Raw genomic sequence first — 20,061 nt, 5'->3', positions numbered from 1 at the left:
AGCTCCCGTCCATACATCAACAGCGCCGGACTACATGCGGTAGACCCGTGCTGGGACGCGCGATAGGCCATCAGGAGGTACGGAAGGTGTTCGTCCCAGTCCTCCTGGTTAGTGGCGGTGAAGAGGGCCAACTGTTGGACCAGGGTCCTGTTGAACCTCTCCACCATGCCATCAGACTGTGGTCTCAGGGGCGTTGTCCGTGTTTTTCGAATTTCCAGGAGCCTGCACACCTCTTTTAGTAATTCACTCTCAAAATTTCGTCCCTGGTCCGTGTGCAGCTCCTGCGGAATCCCATACCGGCATGTAAATCCTTCTACGAAGGCCTTGGCCACAACCCCTGCTTCCTGGCTGGGAAGGGCAAAGGCTTCTGGCCATTTGGTGAAATAGTCCATAATTACGAGGACGTACTTATTACCCTGGCGAGTGGGGGCAGTGGTCCCAAAATGTCCATGGCCACTCGCTCAAGGGGAGCCCCAACCTGATGTAGTTGGAGTGGGGCCCTCATCCTCTGTGGCGGTCCCTTTTTTGCAGTACAGGCGTCGCATGCTCGACACCAGTTCTGTACATCGCGCCCCATGTTAACCCAATAGAACCGCCGGCGGGCCCGAGATTTTGTTTTGGTCCTGCCCAAATGGCCGCCGGCGTGGGTACCGTGCACCTGTTTCAAAATTTGGGTCTTAAACCCATCAGGGACTATCACCAGCCAAGAAGTTTGTTCAGAAGGAATCTCCACCCACTTGCGATATAAGATGTTGTCCCTCATTTCTAGGGTCCTCCACTGAGCCCAGTATGCCTTTGTTCGCGCCCCAAATGGGGCGATTTCCTCCCCACTGGGCCTCCTGTTTTCCTGGACCCATTTGTACACTGGCCCTAGCACGGGGTCTTCCCGCTGGGCCGTGCTCCATGCCAATCCACCAAATTCCTCTCCCGCGGTTAGTGGCAAAGTCGGGCCTACCACCCGGGCCGCACGGACTGGGAGTTTCGGGGAGGCGTCTGCCAATTGGTCCCTCTCCTCATGTCTCGTGCAATATTTGCAGTTTTCCCTCAGACAGGGGCGTCGAGAGAGCGCATCGGCATTCCCATGAGCCTTACCGGCTCTATGGACCACACTGAAATCGTACTGCTGCAATTTTTCCAACCACCTTGCAATTTGGCCTTCCGGTTCCTTGAACCGTAAGAGCCATTGCAAGGAGGAATGGTCAGTTCGAACCAAAAATTTCCTCCCGTACAAGTACGGGTGGAGATGGCTCACGGCAGACAGCATAGCCAATAGTTCCTTGCGAGTTACGCAATAATTTCGTTCGGGCCTACTCATGGCCCGACTGTAATACGCGATCACTCTTTCCACGCCCCCCTGTGTCTGAGACAAGACTGCTCCCAATCCTTCCTGGCTTGCATCCGTGTCCAGGGTATACATCCCGTCATCGGTGGGGTACGCTAAAACAGGTGCGGATGTCAAACACCCCTTTAATTTGAGGAAGGCCTCCTGGCACTCCTCCGTCCAATTAAATCTCAACCCCTTATCCGTCAACCGGTGAAGGGGCCTGGCTGTCTCCGCAAAGTTTGCCACGAAACGCCGGTAGTAGGAGCAAAGTCCCAAAAAGCCCCGTACCTGTTTGACAGTTGTAGGTACGGGCCACTCCTCTACCGCTGTAATTTTTCCGGGGTCGGTCTTCACCCCCTCGCGGCCTATCACGTGTCCGAGATAGGCCACCTCTGTCGCGAACAAAGTGCATTTCTCTGGGCTCAATTTCAGCCCTGCCTGCCTGAGGTGCCCAAACACCTGGTCCAAATTGGCTATCTCCTGGGTGAATGTTTTAGCGTGTACCAGGACGTCATCCAGATACACCAGGCATGACTGCCACGGCATGCCGCCTAGTACACGCTCCATCAGTCTCTCAAAGGTGGCGGGGGCGTTACACAAACCGAACGGCATCACAGTGAACTGATACAGTCCCTTCCCTGTGGAAAATGCCGTTTTCTCCTTCCCCGTCTTATCCATCTCCACCTGCCAATACCCACTCTTGAGGTCCAAAGTTGAGAATCATTTAGAGCCTGCAACGGCGTCGAGGGTATCGTCAATCCTAGGCAGGGGATAGGAGTCTTTGAGTGTCACGTTGTTCAGCTGGCGATAGTCCACACAGAAACGCGTGGTCCCATCCTTCTTTTTAACCAGCACAACTGGTGACATCCAAGGACTTCCCGAGGGCTCGATGACACCTGCATTGAGCATCTTTTCAACCTGTTCATCAGCCTCCTCTCTTTTGCTCCATGGGAGCCTTCGAGCAGGCTGACGGACAGGCCGGGCCCCATTGGTGTGGATCTGATGTTGCACCAGGCCCGTACGTCCAATATCCTCGGGTGACAAGGAGAAGATCCCGATGTGTCGGTCGACCAGCTTGTATAAGGCCTCCCGCTGGGCATCCTCCAAATCTACACTACTCCGATTTACCATCTCACAAATGGGACCGGGCCAATTCCTAATCGAGTCTGGAGACTCCCTCTGGGGCCGGTCCAACTCTACGTTATCGTCCCTCAGCTCTGCGACCTCTTTTACTGGGGTGCAATCTGCCACCTTCGTGCCCTTCCTGATAGTGCGTGGTTCCGTGCTAACATTTATCACCCGCACGGGCGCTATTGGCCCGTCGGTACTTACCAGGGTGCGGCCCACGACTAAGCCCGGGGTTGACGGCCCTGCCTGTAGTTCCGCCAGGCCGCAGGGGCCCTGCCACGTTGGGGGTGCTCGCCACCGGGCCGGGACCACCGCCTCGGCACCCGGGGGAATGACCACGGAGTCAGGAGCCTCCAGCTCCACCCTCTCATCCGTGCTCACGCCTCCTAACGGCAACTCCTCACCACCCAACTGCATGACCCCCCGGCTCAAGTCGATCTTACAACCACCGGCCGTCAGCACATCCAACCCTATTAGACATGGTTCGTACACCTCTGCCACCCAAACCTCTATCTTGGTTTTCACAGTGCCCAATTTAAACGACACGAAACCACGTCCTATGATAGGGGCCGTTGCCCCGGTAGCTAGCTGCAAACTATGGTTTTGCAGACGGTGGATCTCATCCCAACCGTCTACACTCGAATCAAGGACCACAGGGCTGATGATCGTGGCGCTTGCTCCTGTGTCCACCACGGCGTCTACCCCTACGCCGGCAATCTTGCACCGAATTGTTAAGCTACCTTTGCCAATTTGGCCACAACTGATGACCTGTCGCAGTTCTGAGGGCTCTTCTCCGTCTGAGTCTGCCGAACACGGCCCTACATGTTCGGCACTTCTTAGTTTCCCGGGGACTGGTGGGGGGGGTGATGGTTGGGCCTGGCTATCCCTACTGACCCGGGGCGGAGTTGGTGGTCTAGGGGGCCGTGGCTCCTCTCTTCGCGGGGGCCTTTCCCTGCGCGGGGCGTTGCACCTCCGCTGCAGGTGGTCCCCTGCGCCACAATTATAACACCTCTTCTGGTAAGGTGTTTGCCTCCAGTACGCCGAATTATACCCCCCTCCATTCCGAAATGGGGTACCCCCGATGGCCCATCTCCCGCCCTTCCCGGGCCCGACCGCCTCTCCACAGGTCTCCCGAACCGGCGGTCGAACATGCCCTGCACCATCCTTTCCATTCGCGCTTGGTCGCCCAGGGTTGCCCCGGCTCCCAGCGAACTGTCGTGCACGGGGTCCACCTGTCGGACTGCCACGGCGTGGCGCCCAGCCCCTCCCAATGGCGTTCTGGCTGCCTCCCAGCAGGCAGCAGTATCAGCCGCCTTCTGGAGGTTGTCCGGGCGCCATACGGTGAGCAATGCTCCGACATCGGTGCCCCCTATTGCTCGAAGGAAATGGTCCAGGGCAATCTCCTCCCGGTACTCCGGTGGCATGTTGGTGTGCGCGATCCCCACCAAGCGGCGAATGTCATGTGCCAATTCTCCCAGTGATTCCTGGGGACGTCGTTTGCGCCCGTTGAGCTGAGCTTTAACAAGCTCGCTCTGCTGGTCCATGCCAAATCGGTTTTTTAGGGCCGAATGGAGATCCTCCAGGGTCGCCCCCTCACTGGGTACCGTGGTCAGGACTTCCAAAGCCACGCCACGCAGGGCCGCTGTGAGTTGTGCCACACCCTGCACCTCGTTCCAGCCATTGCCTCTAGGCAATGTGCCACAACTAGGCCATATATGCCCTCAAGTCCGTCTTGCCTTCGTACGGGGGTAGCGGCACCCTCGGTTCTTTCGAGGTCTCCTCCCGTTCCCTAGGGACTCCGGGAGGAGTGTACCTCCCCAGTCCCAACGGTGCCTCACTCCCGCAGGGTCCGAGCCATTTGCCCGGGGGCTCCACCACCCTTGTCTGCGTCTGTCCGTGCCCCGCGTCGTCCCGCTTACTCTCCCAAGCCATTGGACTCTTACTCTGCACACCCCCTGGAACAGTCATTCTGGGTACCCCCATTAGGCCAAAAGACCCCGCGGTCTCTACCCTCCCCAAGCTTGGCATGCTCACCCCCGCATCGGGCAAGCCTCCTCCTCCGCCTTGTGACACCGGCCCCACCTGGGCACGATCCGCCTCGAGGGAGTATATCCTCTCCCCCTGTTCCCGAAGGAGGCCACCCTGCTTCTCACACCGGGCCTCCACCCTATCCGTCAGTCTCTTCTCCATTTCCTCCATTTTCCCCTTTATTACCCCATTTATTTCCTCCCCTATCGTTCCTAACGACAGTTCCCCGACTTTTTCTCTTATTTGCTCCACCTCCCCTTGTACCTGTGTCACCATCTTATTTGTCTTGGATATTTCCTCCCTCGTTTTCCTAAACTGCTCTTCTGTCTCGCCCCTGGTTTTTTTCCTATCTGCTCCCCCAGTTCCTCTGTCTTTTCTCCGGCTTTCCGCTCCATTTCATTAATTACCTCCTCATGTCTCTTTCTACATTCCTCCGCCACCTTCTTTAATCCTTTCTGTGTCTCCGCTTTTACCTCCTTTCGCAGGTTTTCAACTTTGTCTGTCATTTCCCGATGTCTTTTCTCACAGTCCTCCTTCACGGCTCCCAATCCCTCCTTTATTTTCCCTTGTTCTCTTTTTAATTCCTCTATCGCCGTCGTGTTCCTCCCTATTTCCTCCTTTATTTGGTCTTGTCCCTGTTTTACTTCTCCCAATCCTTTTCCTACTTTGTCTATTTTTCCCACCACCGTCTTTATTTCGTGTACCCTCTCTTGTTTACTTTCTTCCATTGCGACTCCCACTCCTTTTACTTTCTCTTTTAACCCGGTCACCTCCGCTCGTATCGTGTCGACTTCCTTTTTCATTTCGTTTTTTAGTTCTTCCAAGCTTCCTTTTAGGCTCATTCCCATGTTCTGCGTCTCACCCCGCAGCTCTTTCATTTCTTCCCTCATTTGCTGTGTATTCGCATCCATCGTCGTTTTCACTTCGTCCATTTGCTTGTTCATTCCGTTTATTTGCTTTGTATTCGCATCCATCTTTTCGTTCATGTTCGCATTTATCTTCGCTGTCATTTCCGCCAGCATGGCGCATAGCTGGGCCATGTCGGGTGTGCTTGAGTGAGCCGTTTCGGCAGGGGTTGGGGAAGGGTTTTGGTGGAGAGGGGGAGGGGAGGTGTCATACACCGCGGCCGCTGCCGCACCCATTTCGGGCTCTGGGTTCAGTTGGGCGAGTTCGTTTTCCTGTACAACCAACATTTCCTGCACGGGGATTTCATCCTGAGCCATGGATTCTACACATTCTACATCCATTTCTAATACCCCCGGCTCCCGCTCGCCTTGAGACGCCATCTTGCTTCTCTTAAAGGGTTAATTTAGCTCGCTCGTAATTTGGAGGGAATCGGGGGTCGCTCCTCTCACCCCTGGACCGATTCCCGTGAATTTAGCCGGAGACAGGAGAGCCCGTTTTCCCGTTCTCCGTTACCAGTGCCGTGAGGAGGGCGATGGGTTTATATCCCACTCCTGACACCAGTGTCGCGGATTCGCGCCCGCCGGCGTGCGGACGGCCACGTAACTCGAATCGCGGCACGTCGCCCACCGGACGGACAATCCAGTCGTGACCCTCTCGGACTAACGCCGGGAACCAGTCACGGGTGGACCTTTCGGTCTCACCGCGATCGAGCCAATCGGCCCCCGCGTGGGATAGGGTTGCTCGCCAAATTCGACCTACCTAAGTACCCACACGGAGGGTAGACCGGGCGATCGCACCTCGCCGCAGGTCGACTTCGGACACGGGCCACTTAAGCGACCCGTTCCGTACTATCGGGATAACCGAGCGGTGTTATCGTCGGCCTCGACGGTTCGATTAATTATCGGGCGTATTCAGCCCACTACCAACCCTTTACGTGAAGCAAGATGAGGATTCAATGAGAGAAATGACGAAGCGAAGCGGGAAACAGTTCAACATAAAGCACATTTATTCGCGATGAACGGAAAGCACACATATACAATTCCACCAAAAGCACATAAAAAAAGAAGACAAAAAGCAAATGCGACAATGCAGATCTAATACCGATTACGCGAGCACACGGCAACACTTATACAATTTTACTTCACAGACGGCGCCGACAACACACATTCCCAAAGCAAAAGAAAAGAGAACCACCCTCCAGGATGAGGGGGTAGGCGGGCCTGGGGCCGAGACCGTGTCGGGCCTACCCGTCTGGTGATGAGACGCGGAGCGGCGGTGGTGCCTCAACTCCGCGGGCCTCGCGGACAGTGTCTGGTAGGGGGTGGGAAGGGGGCCCCCTTGGTCGCACTATCTCAGCGCGGGGGGAAACAGGAGGGGGTTGCTGATGCTCGGGGAAAGGAGGATTTTTACTCTGTCTCGGGTCCCGCGACGAGCGTCTCCACCTCGACCAGGTCGCGCCGTCGGCCTCCCTGGTGTGCAGCTCCCGGCACCGACGCGAGCACCCCCTCGTCTGCCTTCGCCGCCGCCGCCTCTCCACAGCTCCGTCCTCTTCGCTCCGACTCCAACTCCGAACTCTTCCTTCTGCGAACTTCCCAACTGCACTCAACTCCAACGCACACGACGACACTTTTCTGACGAACGCAGCCGCTTATATAAGCCCCGTGGCTTCGCCTTTGACCCCCTGCCTTCGACCTTTCACCTCGCTCCCCATTGGCCCGAGAAAAAGTGGGCGTGAATGCATTTTGATCCATGAATTTGCATATAGCGACCGCCCTCCAACGCCCTGGAGGCGGGGCCAAATCTCCCCTTGCTCACCGATTGGACGGAACAAAAGTGGGCGTGAGTCGTTTTTGATCCGTTTTTGGAGCGGAAAGTCCGTGGTTTTGTACACGCTGTTCGGCGCGCGCCCTGCACGAGTCCAATACCGGTACCCACAAGCGGCGCAAGAACGGTGGCGATGCGACGGTTGCGAGGTGTGACGGTAAAGGTCGTGGCTGTTGTGGTGAAGCGGCGTTGTGGTGGGTGGTTGATGTTGTGACCACTGTTGAGACGTGGTTGGTGGTGGTAATAATGGCGGTTGGTCCAAAATAAAGATAGTAAAAGAAAAACGGCTATCCTGAAGAGTCGCAGCACGCATGAATGACATTTATTCCCTCTAGACAACGGGTTTGGGCCTAACTACACATATACTTACCGAGATATCTCACCTAAGGAACCTGAATGGTGGTTTGCGAATTTGGTCAACCACAACAATATTGTCAAAAGCACTTGCAAGCCGTCTAAAGGAAGTCATCTCTTTCTTGATTGGCACTGATCCATCATACTGTGTTCCAGAACGTTCCATATACGATAATATTTTTTTGGTGAGAGACGATCAGTCTCAGTCAAACTACATTTCCTGGTTTTGGTTTATTACTTTTAGATCAAGAAAAAGCTTTTGACAGTGTTAACCATTCTTTTTTTGTTTGATGTATTAAGGAGAACAGGGTTTGGGGAAAATTTTATTGCTTATGTTAAGTTATTGTACAAAAATGCATCTTGTCTGCTGAAGATTAATAATAGTCTTTGTTACCCTTTCCCCTTTCAGCGAGGTGTCCGTCAGAGCTGTGCGCTATCAGGCATGCTCTACAATCTATCCGTTAAACCTTTATTAGTTTTACTTCAGAACTCAGTGTTAGGAGTCTCTCTTTCACAAAACTCCAAAGTCGTTGTTTCAGCTTATACTGATGATATTTGTGTTGCTATTGCAAATCAAAAAGATGTTTCTGAGGTCTCTCGTTGCCTTACCCAGTTTGAGCTTGCTTCTACTGCAAGGGTAAATTGGAAAAAAAAGTGTAGCTTTTTGGGTGGGCCCCAGATCGCCTTCCTTGGCCCTGCCTGTTTTACCAGGAAGAATACAGTGGAGTAGTGAGGGGTTTAAATATTTAGGCTTATTTCTAGGAATTGAAGCGTATGAACAAAAAAATTGGGAGAACTTCCTGGAAAAAATTAAATTGAAACTGGCAAGGTGGAGAAGATTGTACCAACTTCTCTCGCTTAAGACACAGGTGTCAATCATAAACAACCTGGTGGTTCCATTTATTTGGCATAGAGTTATCCCACTTGAACCTCCGAGATACTTGGTCACAGGCATTCAGAGGGTTCTGACTGAATTTTTCTGGGGTGGCCACCATTGGCTGGGCCCAGACGTGGTCTGCAGACCCCAAAATGTGGGTGGTCAAAATCTGATGCATATCCTTCCCCCTCCTGATCTGATCCCCCCCTTCCCTCCCCTTCCCTCCCCCCCTTCCCTGCCCTCCCCTCTTCCCCCTCCCCTCCCCCTTCCCCTCCCCTCCCCCTTCCCTGCCCTCCCCTCTTCCCCCTCCCCTCCCCCTTCCCCCTCCCCTCCCCCTTCCCCCTCCCCTCCCCCTTCCCCCTCCTCTCCCCCTTCCCCCTCCCCTCCCTCCCCCTCCCCTTCCCCCTCCCTCCCCCTTCCCCTTCCCCTCCCCTCCCTCCCCCTTCTCCCCTCCCCCTTCCCCCCTCCCCTCCCCTCCTCTCCCTCCCCCTTCCCCCCTCCCCTCCCCTCCTCTCCCTCCCCCTTCCCCCTCCCCTCCCTCCCCCATTCCCCCTCCCCTCCCTCCCCCCTTCCCCCTTCCCCCTCCCCCTTCCCCCTTCCTCTCCCTCCCCCTTCCCCCTTCCCCCTCCCCTCCCTCCCCCTTCCCCCTCCCCTCCCTCCCCCTTCCCCCTCCCCTCCCTCCCCCTTCCCCCTCCCCCTTCCCCCTCCTCTCCCTCCCCCTTCCCCCTTCCCCCTCCTCCCCTCCCCCTTCCCTCCCCTCCCCCCTTCCCTCCCCCTGTTTTCTCCTCGCATTCCTTTTCCCCGAGATAGAGAGAGAGAAAGAGCCCACAACTTCTTGTGGATAACTTTTGGTTGGCGGCCCATCCCGGGCCTTCAACTGATCGTTTTTTATTCACTGTGGCTGTGTTTATTTCCTTTGGAAACCTTGTCTCGGCTCGTATTTAATGACTGCACGAGAGCAATCACCCCTCCTCCCCTTCCTTATCATGACTTCGTATTCCCGTTATTCGGCATTTGAAGCATTAACAAGAAAACATGGCGTCGAGGATCTCGTTATCGCCACAGGAAACTTAGTCGGTACTGACAAAGTTCGTGCCCCTCGCGAATGAACAAACGTGTGGTAATCTTCGTGTCTGAGACAGAACTGGTTCATGAAATCGTATCGACTGGACTATCAACAGAGGACGGACATTTTGTACTCGTCTCCCCTCTCGACACACCGGCCGTGAAGGTCATGATCTCGAACGCTCCTTTCCTGAAGAATCAGACGCTGATCTCCAAACTATCTCGTTAAGGTACTGTGGTTTCTCAAATCGCTATGTTACCTTTACGTAGCCAGGACGATTGGACGAAGCATGTGATGTATTTTCGGAGACAAGCTTATGTGGTACTTCCTCCCTCTAACACTGAAAGAACCTTGAACATCGTTTTAAAACTCAAAATTGATAATCATGATTACCAAGTTTACGTAACCACTGACACCCTGAAATGTTTCGAATGTGGTAATTTCGGACACTTGAAACGTTCTTGCCCAAAAGCGACTTCGTCGAACGATGAAACAAATCTCGTCAACAAGGATACGTCTTCTTCTTCTTCTTCTTCTTCCTCGACTGTGAAGGAAGGGAATCCCGTGTCCGGTAATAAGGCCCAGTCCTCTCAGCCCGATAGTCTAAACAGCAAAACGAATGTTTGGGATGGTTTCACCATCGTTTCATCAAGGAAGAGGAAGACTTTACCTGATGGTCGTTTAACCCAGAAGAAAGGAACATTTACAAACAAGGAATCTGTCGGTAATGTTCCCGCAGTTGTGACTGACATCACTCTACAGTCTACAAGGCCTACCCAGAATGGACCCGGTACCTACGGAATGGACCCGGTACCTACGGCCAACAAGTTTACCCTACTTGCCGGTGAGGACAAAGACGTTTCCCTTACAGAGACCGCTTTACCTGTTATCGCAATAAATGAAACTGTTTCACTCGTTAAAAACTCTCCTATTTGAAAATCCATTGACGGTGATACACCGACCACTAGTGATGATCCTGTTGTCACTTCGGTAAATGTTAACCCTGAATCCTTGTCCGCGGGAAATAGTGAAACAAATGTTAACCCTGTTACTGCTCTCATCTCATAACGTGGTGAAGCTGGAAACGCAGGAAATGTTAAAATGGATGGTTTACGAGAGACCCCCAAAGTACTGTATACTTCCACGCCGTTGGAGGTCGATAACACCGTCACGGTCGAGGGAAGCGATATCGCTACATCCACTGATGGTGTTTCTGTTTCATCAACTCCCCCGATTATTTCCGTTACTTCACCAGGAAATGTTCCCACAATGGAAGAGCACATAGACGTGGTAACCAGTAGAGATCCGTGTGTCAATACTGACGACAGTATCGATATGCAGGACGGTACAAACTTGTGTGACTCGGAAACTAAAACCGACTCTGACGAATCTGACCTGGAGGAAGCAAACAGGAACAGTCAGGTGGAAACTGCGGAGAAGCTGACCAGTCAAGGTCCTACCCCCCCCCCCTGAACAAATAAGACTCTTCTTACAAAATACATACAGGAAACGCAATATAAACCTGACGGAATACTTTCCAGATCTACCGTCCTTCCTTGAGTGTGCTCAGGCTATCGTACGTAAGCCTGATTTATTCAGTTTCCACCAGACACACCGTCACCGCTTAAAAAAAATTGATTGCCAAGGCGAAAAGGGATTCTAATCAATTATCCCACTTCTGATCTTATTCTTAGAAGCTATTATTTACCTCATGGCCAGTTTCAAGATTGAAACAATAAATGTTAATGGTGGTGGGAGTCTGCTCTGCAAGTTCCAAATTAAACAGTTGATAGAGGTCAACGGTCTTGACATAGCTTTTTAAGGCCCTGTCACACCTTGACGATTTAGCTAGCGTATGCCTGACGTATGAAAAATTTGGCTAAAACGCTGGCACACGTCAAATACGTTATGGGTAAGTTTGTATACTTTAAGAGCACGCTGGCACACGTCGTAGTACACTGGCATCTGTCGTACGCTGGCATACGTCGAATACGTTATGGGTAAGTTTGTATACGTTAAGAGCACTCTGGCATACGTCGTAGTACGCTTGTACACGTCGAATACGTTATGGGTAAGTTTGTATACGTTAAGAGCAAGCTGGCATACGTCGTAGTATGCTGGCATACGTCGTAGTATGCTGGCATTCATCGTAGTACGCCGAGCTGTTAAACAAATTTTCCATGCTTGAAATTTTTCGACGTATTCCAGCGTATGACTCACACGTTCCGCATAATGCTGGCCATAAGTTGTAGGCACGTTACGCGATCGTTGACACACGTCGACACATGTTACTTGTATGTTACTCATAAGTCGAAACAAGTCGAGGTAATGTTTAGCGTACCCGAAACTTATTTCTAACCTATGAGTAACGTGTTGTAGGCATGTTACGCGATCGTTGACACACGTCCACACACGTTACTTGTAAGTTACTCATAAGTCGAAACACGTCAAGGTAATGATTAGTGTCAGTGTTCCAGACTCCCTGTTTTTTTTTTTTTTCTTCTTCGGTATGACGGTGAAGTTGACACTTCGATTTTTAGTGCGGTTATAATTTAATATAATTAATAGGCTGCCGCTCAACGATTTAAATCATAACCGCACTAGAAATCGAAGTGTCAACATTGCCGTCATACCAAAGAAAAGAAAAAACAAACAAACAAACAAAAAAACAGGGAGTCAAACACTGATGCTAACCATTACCTCGACGTGTTTCGACTTATGAGTAACGTACAAGTAACGTGTGTCAACGATTGCGTAACGTGCCTACAACTAATGCCAGCGTATGCGGAACGTGTGTCGTACGTCGAGAAATTTTCAACATGCTGAAAATTTCTCGACGTACTCGGCGTATGACGACGTATGCCAGCGTACTACGACGTATGCCAGCATGCTCTTAACGTATACAAAACTTACCCATAACGTATTTGCCGTGTGCCAGCTTGGTTCGGCAAATTTTTTATACGTCGGCATACGCTGGCTAAAACGTCAAGGTGTGACAGCGGCTTCACACTTCGATGTCTAGTGCGGTTATGATTTGAATCGTCGAGCCGCAGCCTATGAATAGCCTGCGCCACGTGATCGTCGGCGATACGCTGCCACGCGCTATGCATAAGTTAGACTATCGTTGGGCATAGGTTGTTAACGCCGACAACACGCTCAGCATTCGTTGGTATAAGTTATCTATATGTGATTGAAACGTTCTGTGTACGTTACTAATACCTTATGCATACGCCCAAAACTTAAAAAAAAACATCAATAGTTCAGCGTACGCCAGCGTTTTACATACATTTTGAGACCTTGCCATATGCTGGCTAAAACGTCAAGGTGTGACAGCCCCTTTACAAGAGACCCATGCTGTCCGATTTGTTCAGGCTCAGTGGCAACTATTTATGGACAAGGAATGTTTCTTCAGTAACAACTCCACGTCGAAGGCAGGCATCATGTTTGTCTTAGGGAAACATTTCCATCCGTCCTGCCTTAAATTTATGAGTATTATTGATGGACACCTTGCCTCCGTGACCTTCTCTATCAATCAGGTCAAGTTCACAATTCTCAATGTGTACGCTCCAAGCAAAAATGACGAGCGGATCTCCTTTTTTGCCGAACTGAGAAAATTCCTGCAAACACTGGATTTGCAGACTTGTCTAATTATTGGTGGCGAATTTAACTGTACTGGTAATGCTTCATTTGACCGAAACGGGCCGGAACCCCAACCATGTACTGCAAAACTTTTTGCAAACATCATTGCGAAATATAATCTTCATGATATTTGGCGCATACAGCACCCTTCTGATCGGTCTTATACATGGTGTCGTTGTTTAAACAACCACATCTCACTTGCGAGGCTTGATCGCATCTTTGTAAATTCTCATTTATTACATGGAGTTTATAAATCCGATATCGTGCCTTCTGGTTTCTCCGACCATTCCCTAGCTCGAGTCTTTATTCAACTCTCTAAAGTCTAAACCATGTCCAGGGAGCTCTCATTGGAAATTCAATAACAGTTTACGAGAAAACCTCAACTTCACTCAGGCCTTTGAATCCTTCTGGACGACTCTCCTTGAACAGAAGTTAAGCTGTTCCGTTAACCCGCTGATATGGTGGGATTAAGTAAAAACCCAAATTAAAGGGTTCTGTCAACAGTATCAGTTTTTCTCAACAAGGGCTAACCATGAAGTTAAGAAAATATTACAGTTAGAGATTTTACATCTCCAACGGGTCATCGGACAAAATAATAGTAACATACAAAAAACCTTAACTGAGAAACAGTCCTTATTAAAGGAATTAACCGAGAGGAATGCACGTGGTGCTTTAGTTCGGATGAGGGTGCGACATCTGAATGAGGCAGATGTACCAACCAAGTACTTCTTTTCCTTAGAGAAACGTCTTCCCAGTAAACAGCATTCTCAGCTGCGATTAGCAGATTCATCCATTACCTTTACACAATCAGAAATCAAACTTTTCGTGAAGGAATACTTTTCGAAAATATATTTAATGGAACAAATAAATCCTGTCAGTGTCGCCTCGATCTCCGTAGGCCTGCCAGTGTTGTGTGCAGATGGGCGTTCCCAACTGGAAAGACCCATTACTTTGGATGAGCTTGGCACTGCCCTGCACTGCCTTGCCATTGGGAAAGCACCTGGTTTGGATGGACTTACAACCGAATTTTACAAGAAGTTTTGGCACTTATTGGGTCCAGAACTCATTAACACCTTGAACACAAGCTGCCAGCTTGGAGAGTTACCTCAGAATTGCCGACGAGCTCTTCTTACCCTCATCCCAAAAAAGGGAGACATGCTGAGTATTGAAAATTGGCGTCCTATCTCCCTGTTATGTACGGACTATAAGATATTTTCAAAAGCCCTGGCATCGCGACTTACTCCTTATTTATCCTCGTTGAAAGAAGACCAATGTTACTGTGTCCCAAAATGTTCCATCTATGACAACATCTCCCTTGTGAGAGACATCATTGAACTGTGCAAGGAAAGCCCTAAAGATTTAGGACTTCTTCTCCTTGATCAGGAGAAAGCCTTTGACCGTGTTGACCATCGGTACCTTTTCGAAGTACTTGAGCAGTTTGGACTTGGTTCAACCTTCATCTCTTATATTAAAATACTATATAATGATATTTATAGTGTGCTAAAGATAAACAATTAACTTGTTGCACCTTTGTCTATTAACAAGGGAATGAGACAAGGTTGCCCTCTTTCCGGGTTGCTTTATGCTCTCCCCATCGAACCCCTACTGGTTTCTTTGCGCTGTAGACTAACAGGGGTTAGTTTGTCCCAGTTTGAACGGCCCATCAAGGTACTGGCATACGCCGATGACGTGTGTGTATTCGTACAAGATATCAATGACGTTAACATCGTTCGTTATTGTTTGTCCTTATTTGAAAAGGCTTCTTCAGCCAAAGTAAATTGGAACAAAACGAGCGCCCTTTGGCTCGGTCCATTGTGCTACTTGGCGCCAAGACTTCCTGCTCCACTGTCATGGGCCAATGATGGTGTGAAATACCTTGGAGTGTTCTTAGGTAATAATAATACCACAGTAGCAAAAAATTGGGCTGGTCTGCTTGAGTTTGTTGAGGGTAAACTGCAAAATGGAAAGGTCTGATCACACATTTGTCATATCGTGGAAGGGTCTTGGTCATCAACACACTGGTGGCCTCTACCTTATGGCACAGGTTATTCGTGCTGCATCCTCCAGCAGTGTTGCTTCAACAGCTCCAGAAGTGCTTCATGTCCTTTTTCTGAGACGGAAAACACTAGCTGCGACCTGGGGTCCTCAGTTTACCACTGACCGATGGAGGCCAAGGCCTGGTCGACATAAAGAGCCGGCTAATGGCCTTTCAACTCTCGGTTGCTCTTCGCATGCTATACATGCGACCCTCTCCACCATGGGTCAATGTTGCTCGTCACCTTTTGCAACAGGTTGGGAGGCTAGGCCATGATCACTCTCTTTTCCTGATGGACCTTTCCAAAATCAACACACCCCCCTCTCTGGTTTCTATCAGAGCATGCTAAATGCATGGCAAGCTCTGACAATAACAAGAGCTACACATTCTTACACGAAACAGATGTTTCTGGAAGAACCTTTGTTCTACAACTCCTTTTTCCATGATATGCCTGCTGATAGGTGTTTTATTCAACTCTTTACCAACAAGGGCGTTAAATCTGTCGCAGATCTTCTCAGCCCAAACGGCAGCTGGATCGGAGCTGATGCATTGGCAAGCCTGGTCGGTGTGTGATCCTCTGGAATCGTAGCACGCATATTATGTAGTGTGCTTTGGACATACACACAGCTTGCACCTGCTTGGGAGCAGGACCAACAAAGCAATGAACAAAATGCACATTGAATACCTTCTCTCTCTACCTTTCCTGAACTCGTATGTGCTTTTTCTCTTGCCAGCCCTCTTCCTTGTGCCCCTTTTAACGTAGGCTTCAATGACCTTCCCAAACAAAAATAACTTTATTTGGGTTGTGTAAAATTTATTTCGCAATGGCAAATAACACAGCAGAGGGTTCGATAGAGAGACCTCTTACCTTGTTCACCCCCTTATTTTCCTCACTGGAAAGGTTTTTATCATCCTCCTGTACCACCACGACATGGAGACGAGTACACTGGATCCTTCCTTCTAATCACTTGTTGCACCGTTTTTCAAATCTGCTTGTAGATGAATGTCCTTTTTGTAAGAAATCTGAAAATCTTTTTCACATCTATGTTGAATGCCAACGGTTGGCACCTTTATTTATTTTACTTCGGAATTGTTTTGTGAGGTTTGGTTTGATTTTTAACACTTGTGTGTTCATCTACGGATTGGACATCCCACACAAAAATTCCAATGCTGTGTTAGCCAATTTCCTGCTTGCTCAGGCAAAGATGGCGGTATATAAGTCAAGGAAAAGAAAACTTGATGGTGTTGGAGTAAATGATGAAGATGCTTTGTTTTTGTTCCAAAACCTTGTAATAAGTCGTGTTAAATTGGATTTTGCTTTCTATTCAGTAACTGGAAGATTACCGCAATTCAAATCAAAATGGTGTATGAAAGAAGTTATTTGCAAAGTCCGAGAGGAATGTTTATCCTTTTGTGAAATGTTTTGTATATAATCCACCCGATTCATCCTTTCCTTTCTTCAGAAATAGTTTCTTGGTTTTCCTTCCTACTCTGAAATGAAAATGTAACTCCCATTTGGGGGCTTTCTTTTCTATTTTTAAAATAAAAAGATACAAAAGTCAGTCTCTCTCTTCCTCTTCCTCTTCCTCTCTTGTGACCTTTAGTTGAGATCAAATATAAAACTGTGTTGCCAATTGACATCTAGCATGGGCAGAGGCTTATCCATCGCCACATTCACATCAAATTATATTTTCTAGTTTTATGTTGACTTGATTTATCTGGACTTTCTTTGCCAGGTAATCCAGGTTGGAGTTCCCACCTCCACAGAATAGGTGCTACAACCGTGCCTTTGCCCAGCCGTCCTGTTTGTGCTGCTTGGTCTTGTGATGGACGCGAAGCACGCTTGGCACTTGGTTGTGCTGGTGGTCAACTTGTGGTGCTTGAAGAGGGTGGACATCACTGCTTGCAACTTTCTTTAGCCGAGGAGCTAAGTGTTCTTTCTTGGCATCCCAATGGACTGGTATTGGCTGCAGTGGCCAAGGGCCCTGAGGCTCGGTTGCAGTTTCTGGATGCAGGACTTTCTGTACTCCCGATTCAACCTGCAGCTGAGGAGCCCTCGGCGCTTCCTGTTTTGGAGGTCAGCTGAGTTGTGAATGGTGACCCTATCATCTTTCTTTCTTTTTTTCCTTGTCAGACTATGCTATGTAGATGCACTTGGTTTTTATCCTACTAAGTTGAGTTTTGTCAATACCAGACACTTTAGTGGAATTGTGGTTGAGTAGCGAAAGATTTGTTGCATTCTTTTGAGTGGGGATGATGGGGAGGGGTGAGAATGGGATTAATACTCTGCAGCTGTACAGATTTGCTGTTACAAGAGGCTCAAAATGTCCTATTTATTGATGCAGATTCACATTTATTTCAGCATATAGAATCTGCTATAACAGAGAATTTCCATCTGGATAATATGTCCATCTCGATGACTTGGCTATGGACGTGACGTCCGAATCCGTCACCCCCATAACCAAGTCATTGCTGCCTCCACAGTTTAGAACATGTTGTGCTTAAAACAAGTGTTCAATACATATAAATATTGATAATGCAACAATATTACAAGTTGGATCAAACATTTCCACCAAAAGTCATGCAAGGCACCACGAGCATGCATGGCCATCCTGTAGCAGTCTCACAAAGGACCATGGGATAGGCAGCCTTGTGAGCCACGGGGAGGTCCTGGATGGGTGGGGGAAGAAAGAGAGGTGGTATGGAAGCTGTGATAAAGCGCTTCCCCCATCCAGTGGAATGACCAATGGGGACCAGCTGTGGGGGGTCTGAACATTGTGGTGGAACTCCATTCCAGTCCTTGGGAGCAGCAGCCAATGGGAACCAGCCGTGAGTGGTCCCAGGAGACGACAAACATTTGCACACATGCGTGAGCTCTCTCTCTCTCTCTCTCTCTCTCTCTCTCTCTCTCTCTCTCTCTCTCTCTCTGTCTCTGTCTCTGTCTCTGTCTCTGTCTCTGTCTCTGTCTCTGTCTCTGTCTCTGTCTCTGTCTCTGTCTCTGTCTCTGTCTCTGTCTCTGTCTCTGTCTCTGTCTCTCTCTCTCTCTCTCTCTCTGTCTCTGTCTCTGTCTCTCTCTCTCTGTCTCTGTCTCTGTCTCTGTCTCTGTCTCTGTCTCTGTCTCTGTCTCTGTCTCTGTCTCTGTCTCTGTCTCTGTCTCTGTCTCTGTCTCACTCTCTCTCTGTCTCTTGGTTGTCTCTATCTCTCGGTCGTCTCTCTCTCTCGGTCGTCTCTCTCTCTCGGTTGTCTCATCTCTCGGCTGTCTCATCTCTCCTCCATTTTCTCTGTTCCATCGCTTGCTGAGCCGCACTTCGTCCATGCCATGCCAACCTGCATGATCACAACCAGCTCATGCCAGTCACAAGTCCTCACCTGTTCTGTTCTTCCTTCGTTATACGAGTTCAATAAATGGCACGTTTAGGGGCTGTGGCTTTATTATTACAGCGCGTGCACTGTATACAATTGCACCGAGTTTGAAATGTCCCCGGTGTCCCCCCCCCTCCCCCCACATGCCTCAAGTGAGCCAATGACGGCTGTCTGGTAGATGGCAGTGCATAACCTAGATGGAAATGGTGTCAATTGACGGAAATACCCGAGTATTTCAATGGAAATTTGTGAAACTAATGTGTTCTATATGTGAAAACCATTGAATTTATTGCTTGACGGAAAAAAAAACCAAGAAACGCTCCCCTCTCATGTACGAACGGACGAAAGACGTCATTTCCACCCACCATGGCATTTCGCGCCGAACGCTGAAAGCTGTTCTTCTTATGTCATCATTTTCTTTAATATTAGCCATAAACAAGTGTTTCGTCATGCATTAGTAGTTGAAATTTACTTACAGTTATGGCAGATATTGGTGGCAAAGTGATAAGTGGTTTTTCAATAACATTAGTGTACTCATTTACTTCACCACACGCGCTGTATTGAAGGATTTAACTTGTTTATTTATTGTTGTACATAAGTTCAGTTTTTCGTGTCTTACCTTCCCCATTTGTTGTCCTTGTGCGCTAGATCGGTCCATGTTCTGTTGGCTTGCCTATCCCCGTGTCATATTTCATTATAATGAACCATTTTCTACTATAAATGGATGAGGTGTGTGTGTGTGTGTGTGTGTGTGTGTGTGTGTGTGTGTGTGTGTGTGTGTGTGTGTGTGTGTGTGTGTGTGTGTGTGTGTGTGTGTGTGTGTGATGATTTTTTGTGGAGTTCTACTGGAGCATTCTCATGTGGAATGTGATGCACCAAAATGTTCGTCATGACCTCCTGAGTTGATTTGGCTAATCAACTACAAATAATCTAGAACAATTCCTGTGTTCTAAATGCACGCCATGTGAAGGTGTCGAGCTCAGCTTAATACGTCCTTCCATGACATCGCATTCTAATTCCAAAATAAATAGAAGGGCACTCTGTAGAGCGCATACCTCTGCTATACAATGCCTGATCCACGAGAACATATTGGGCCCAATACATTTTTGAAATATGTTACATATCGTTTTTGGCACTCAATGGTGAAGAATCACTTTAAAAATTAAATAATTTTCGTATCTGGATCCGGATCCGGAACTTCACCAAAATCTCATCAGTTCGTCCTTGCCACGCTCCCAACCTCTCCATCAAGTTTCATCCGAATCCGTCCACAACTTTTTGAGATATTGTGCAGACAAACAGACAGGAAGGTGTGAAAATATAACCTTCCACCTTCAGTGGTGGAGGTAATGATATTCGTTGTGACAAAGCATACACTACTGGTCAAAAGTTTTAGAACACCCCCATTTTTCCAGTCTTAACTGAAATTTAAGCAGTTCAAGTCCAGTGAATAACCTGAAATGGAACAAAGCTAAGCAGTAAACTGCCAGAGGTTAAAATAAAAGTTTAGGTTACCA

At 49.1% G+C, this 20,061-nt stretch overlaps 1 protein-coding gene across 8 annotated transcripts in view; it reads left to right on the top strand.

Annotated features, from left to right (window-relative positions):
- Positions 1 to 20,061, top strand: part of WDPCP (WD repeat containing planar cell polarity effector) — a 210,720-nt gene that overhangs the window by 120,512 nt on the left and 70,147 nt on the right. For all 8 annotated transcript variants that reach the window (XM_085887675.1, XM_085887669.1, XM_085887672.1 and 5 more), the window contains one exon: positions 16,918 to 17,258. In XM_085887675.1, coding sequence (XP_085743801.1) covers positions 16,918 to 17,258 — 341 coding nt within the window. The remainder of the gene's footprint in view (positions 1 to 16,917; positions 17,259 to 20,061) is intronic.

The sequence above is a fragment of the Eptatretus burgeri genome, chromosome 7, assembly GCF_056783735.1.
Source record: "Eptatretus burgeri isolate ZD-2024b chromosome 7, Ebu_testis_v1, whole genome shotgun sequence".
Lineage (NCBI taxonomy): Eukaryota > Metazoa > Chordata > Myxini > Myxiniformes > Myxinidae > Eptatretus > Eptatretus burgeri.
Note: the sequence above shows the minus strand (reverse complement) of the source record. Positions and strands in the feature narration are given on the sequence as shown.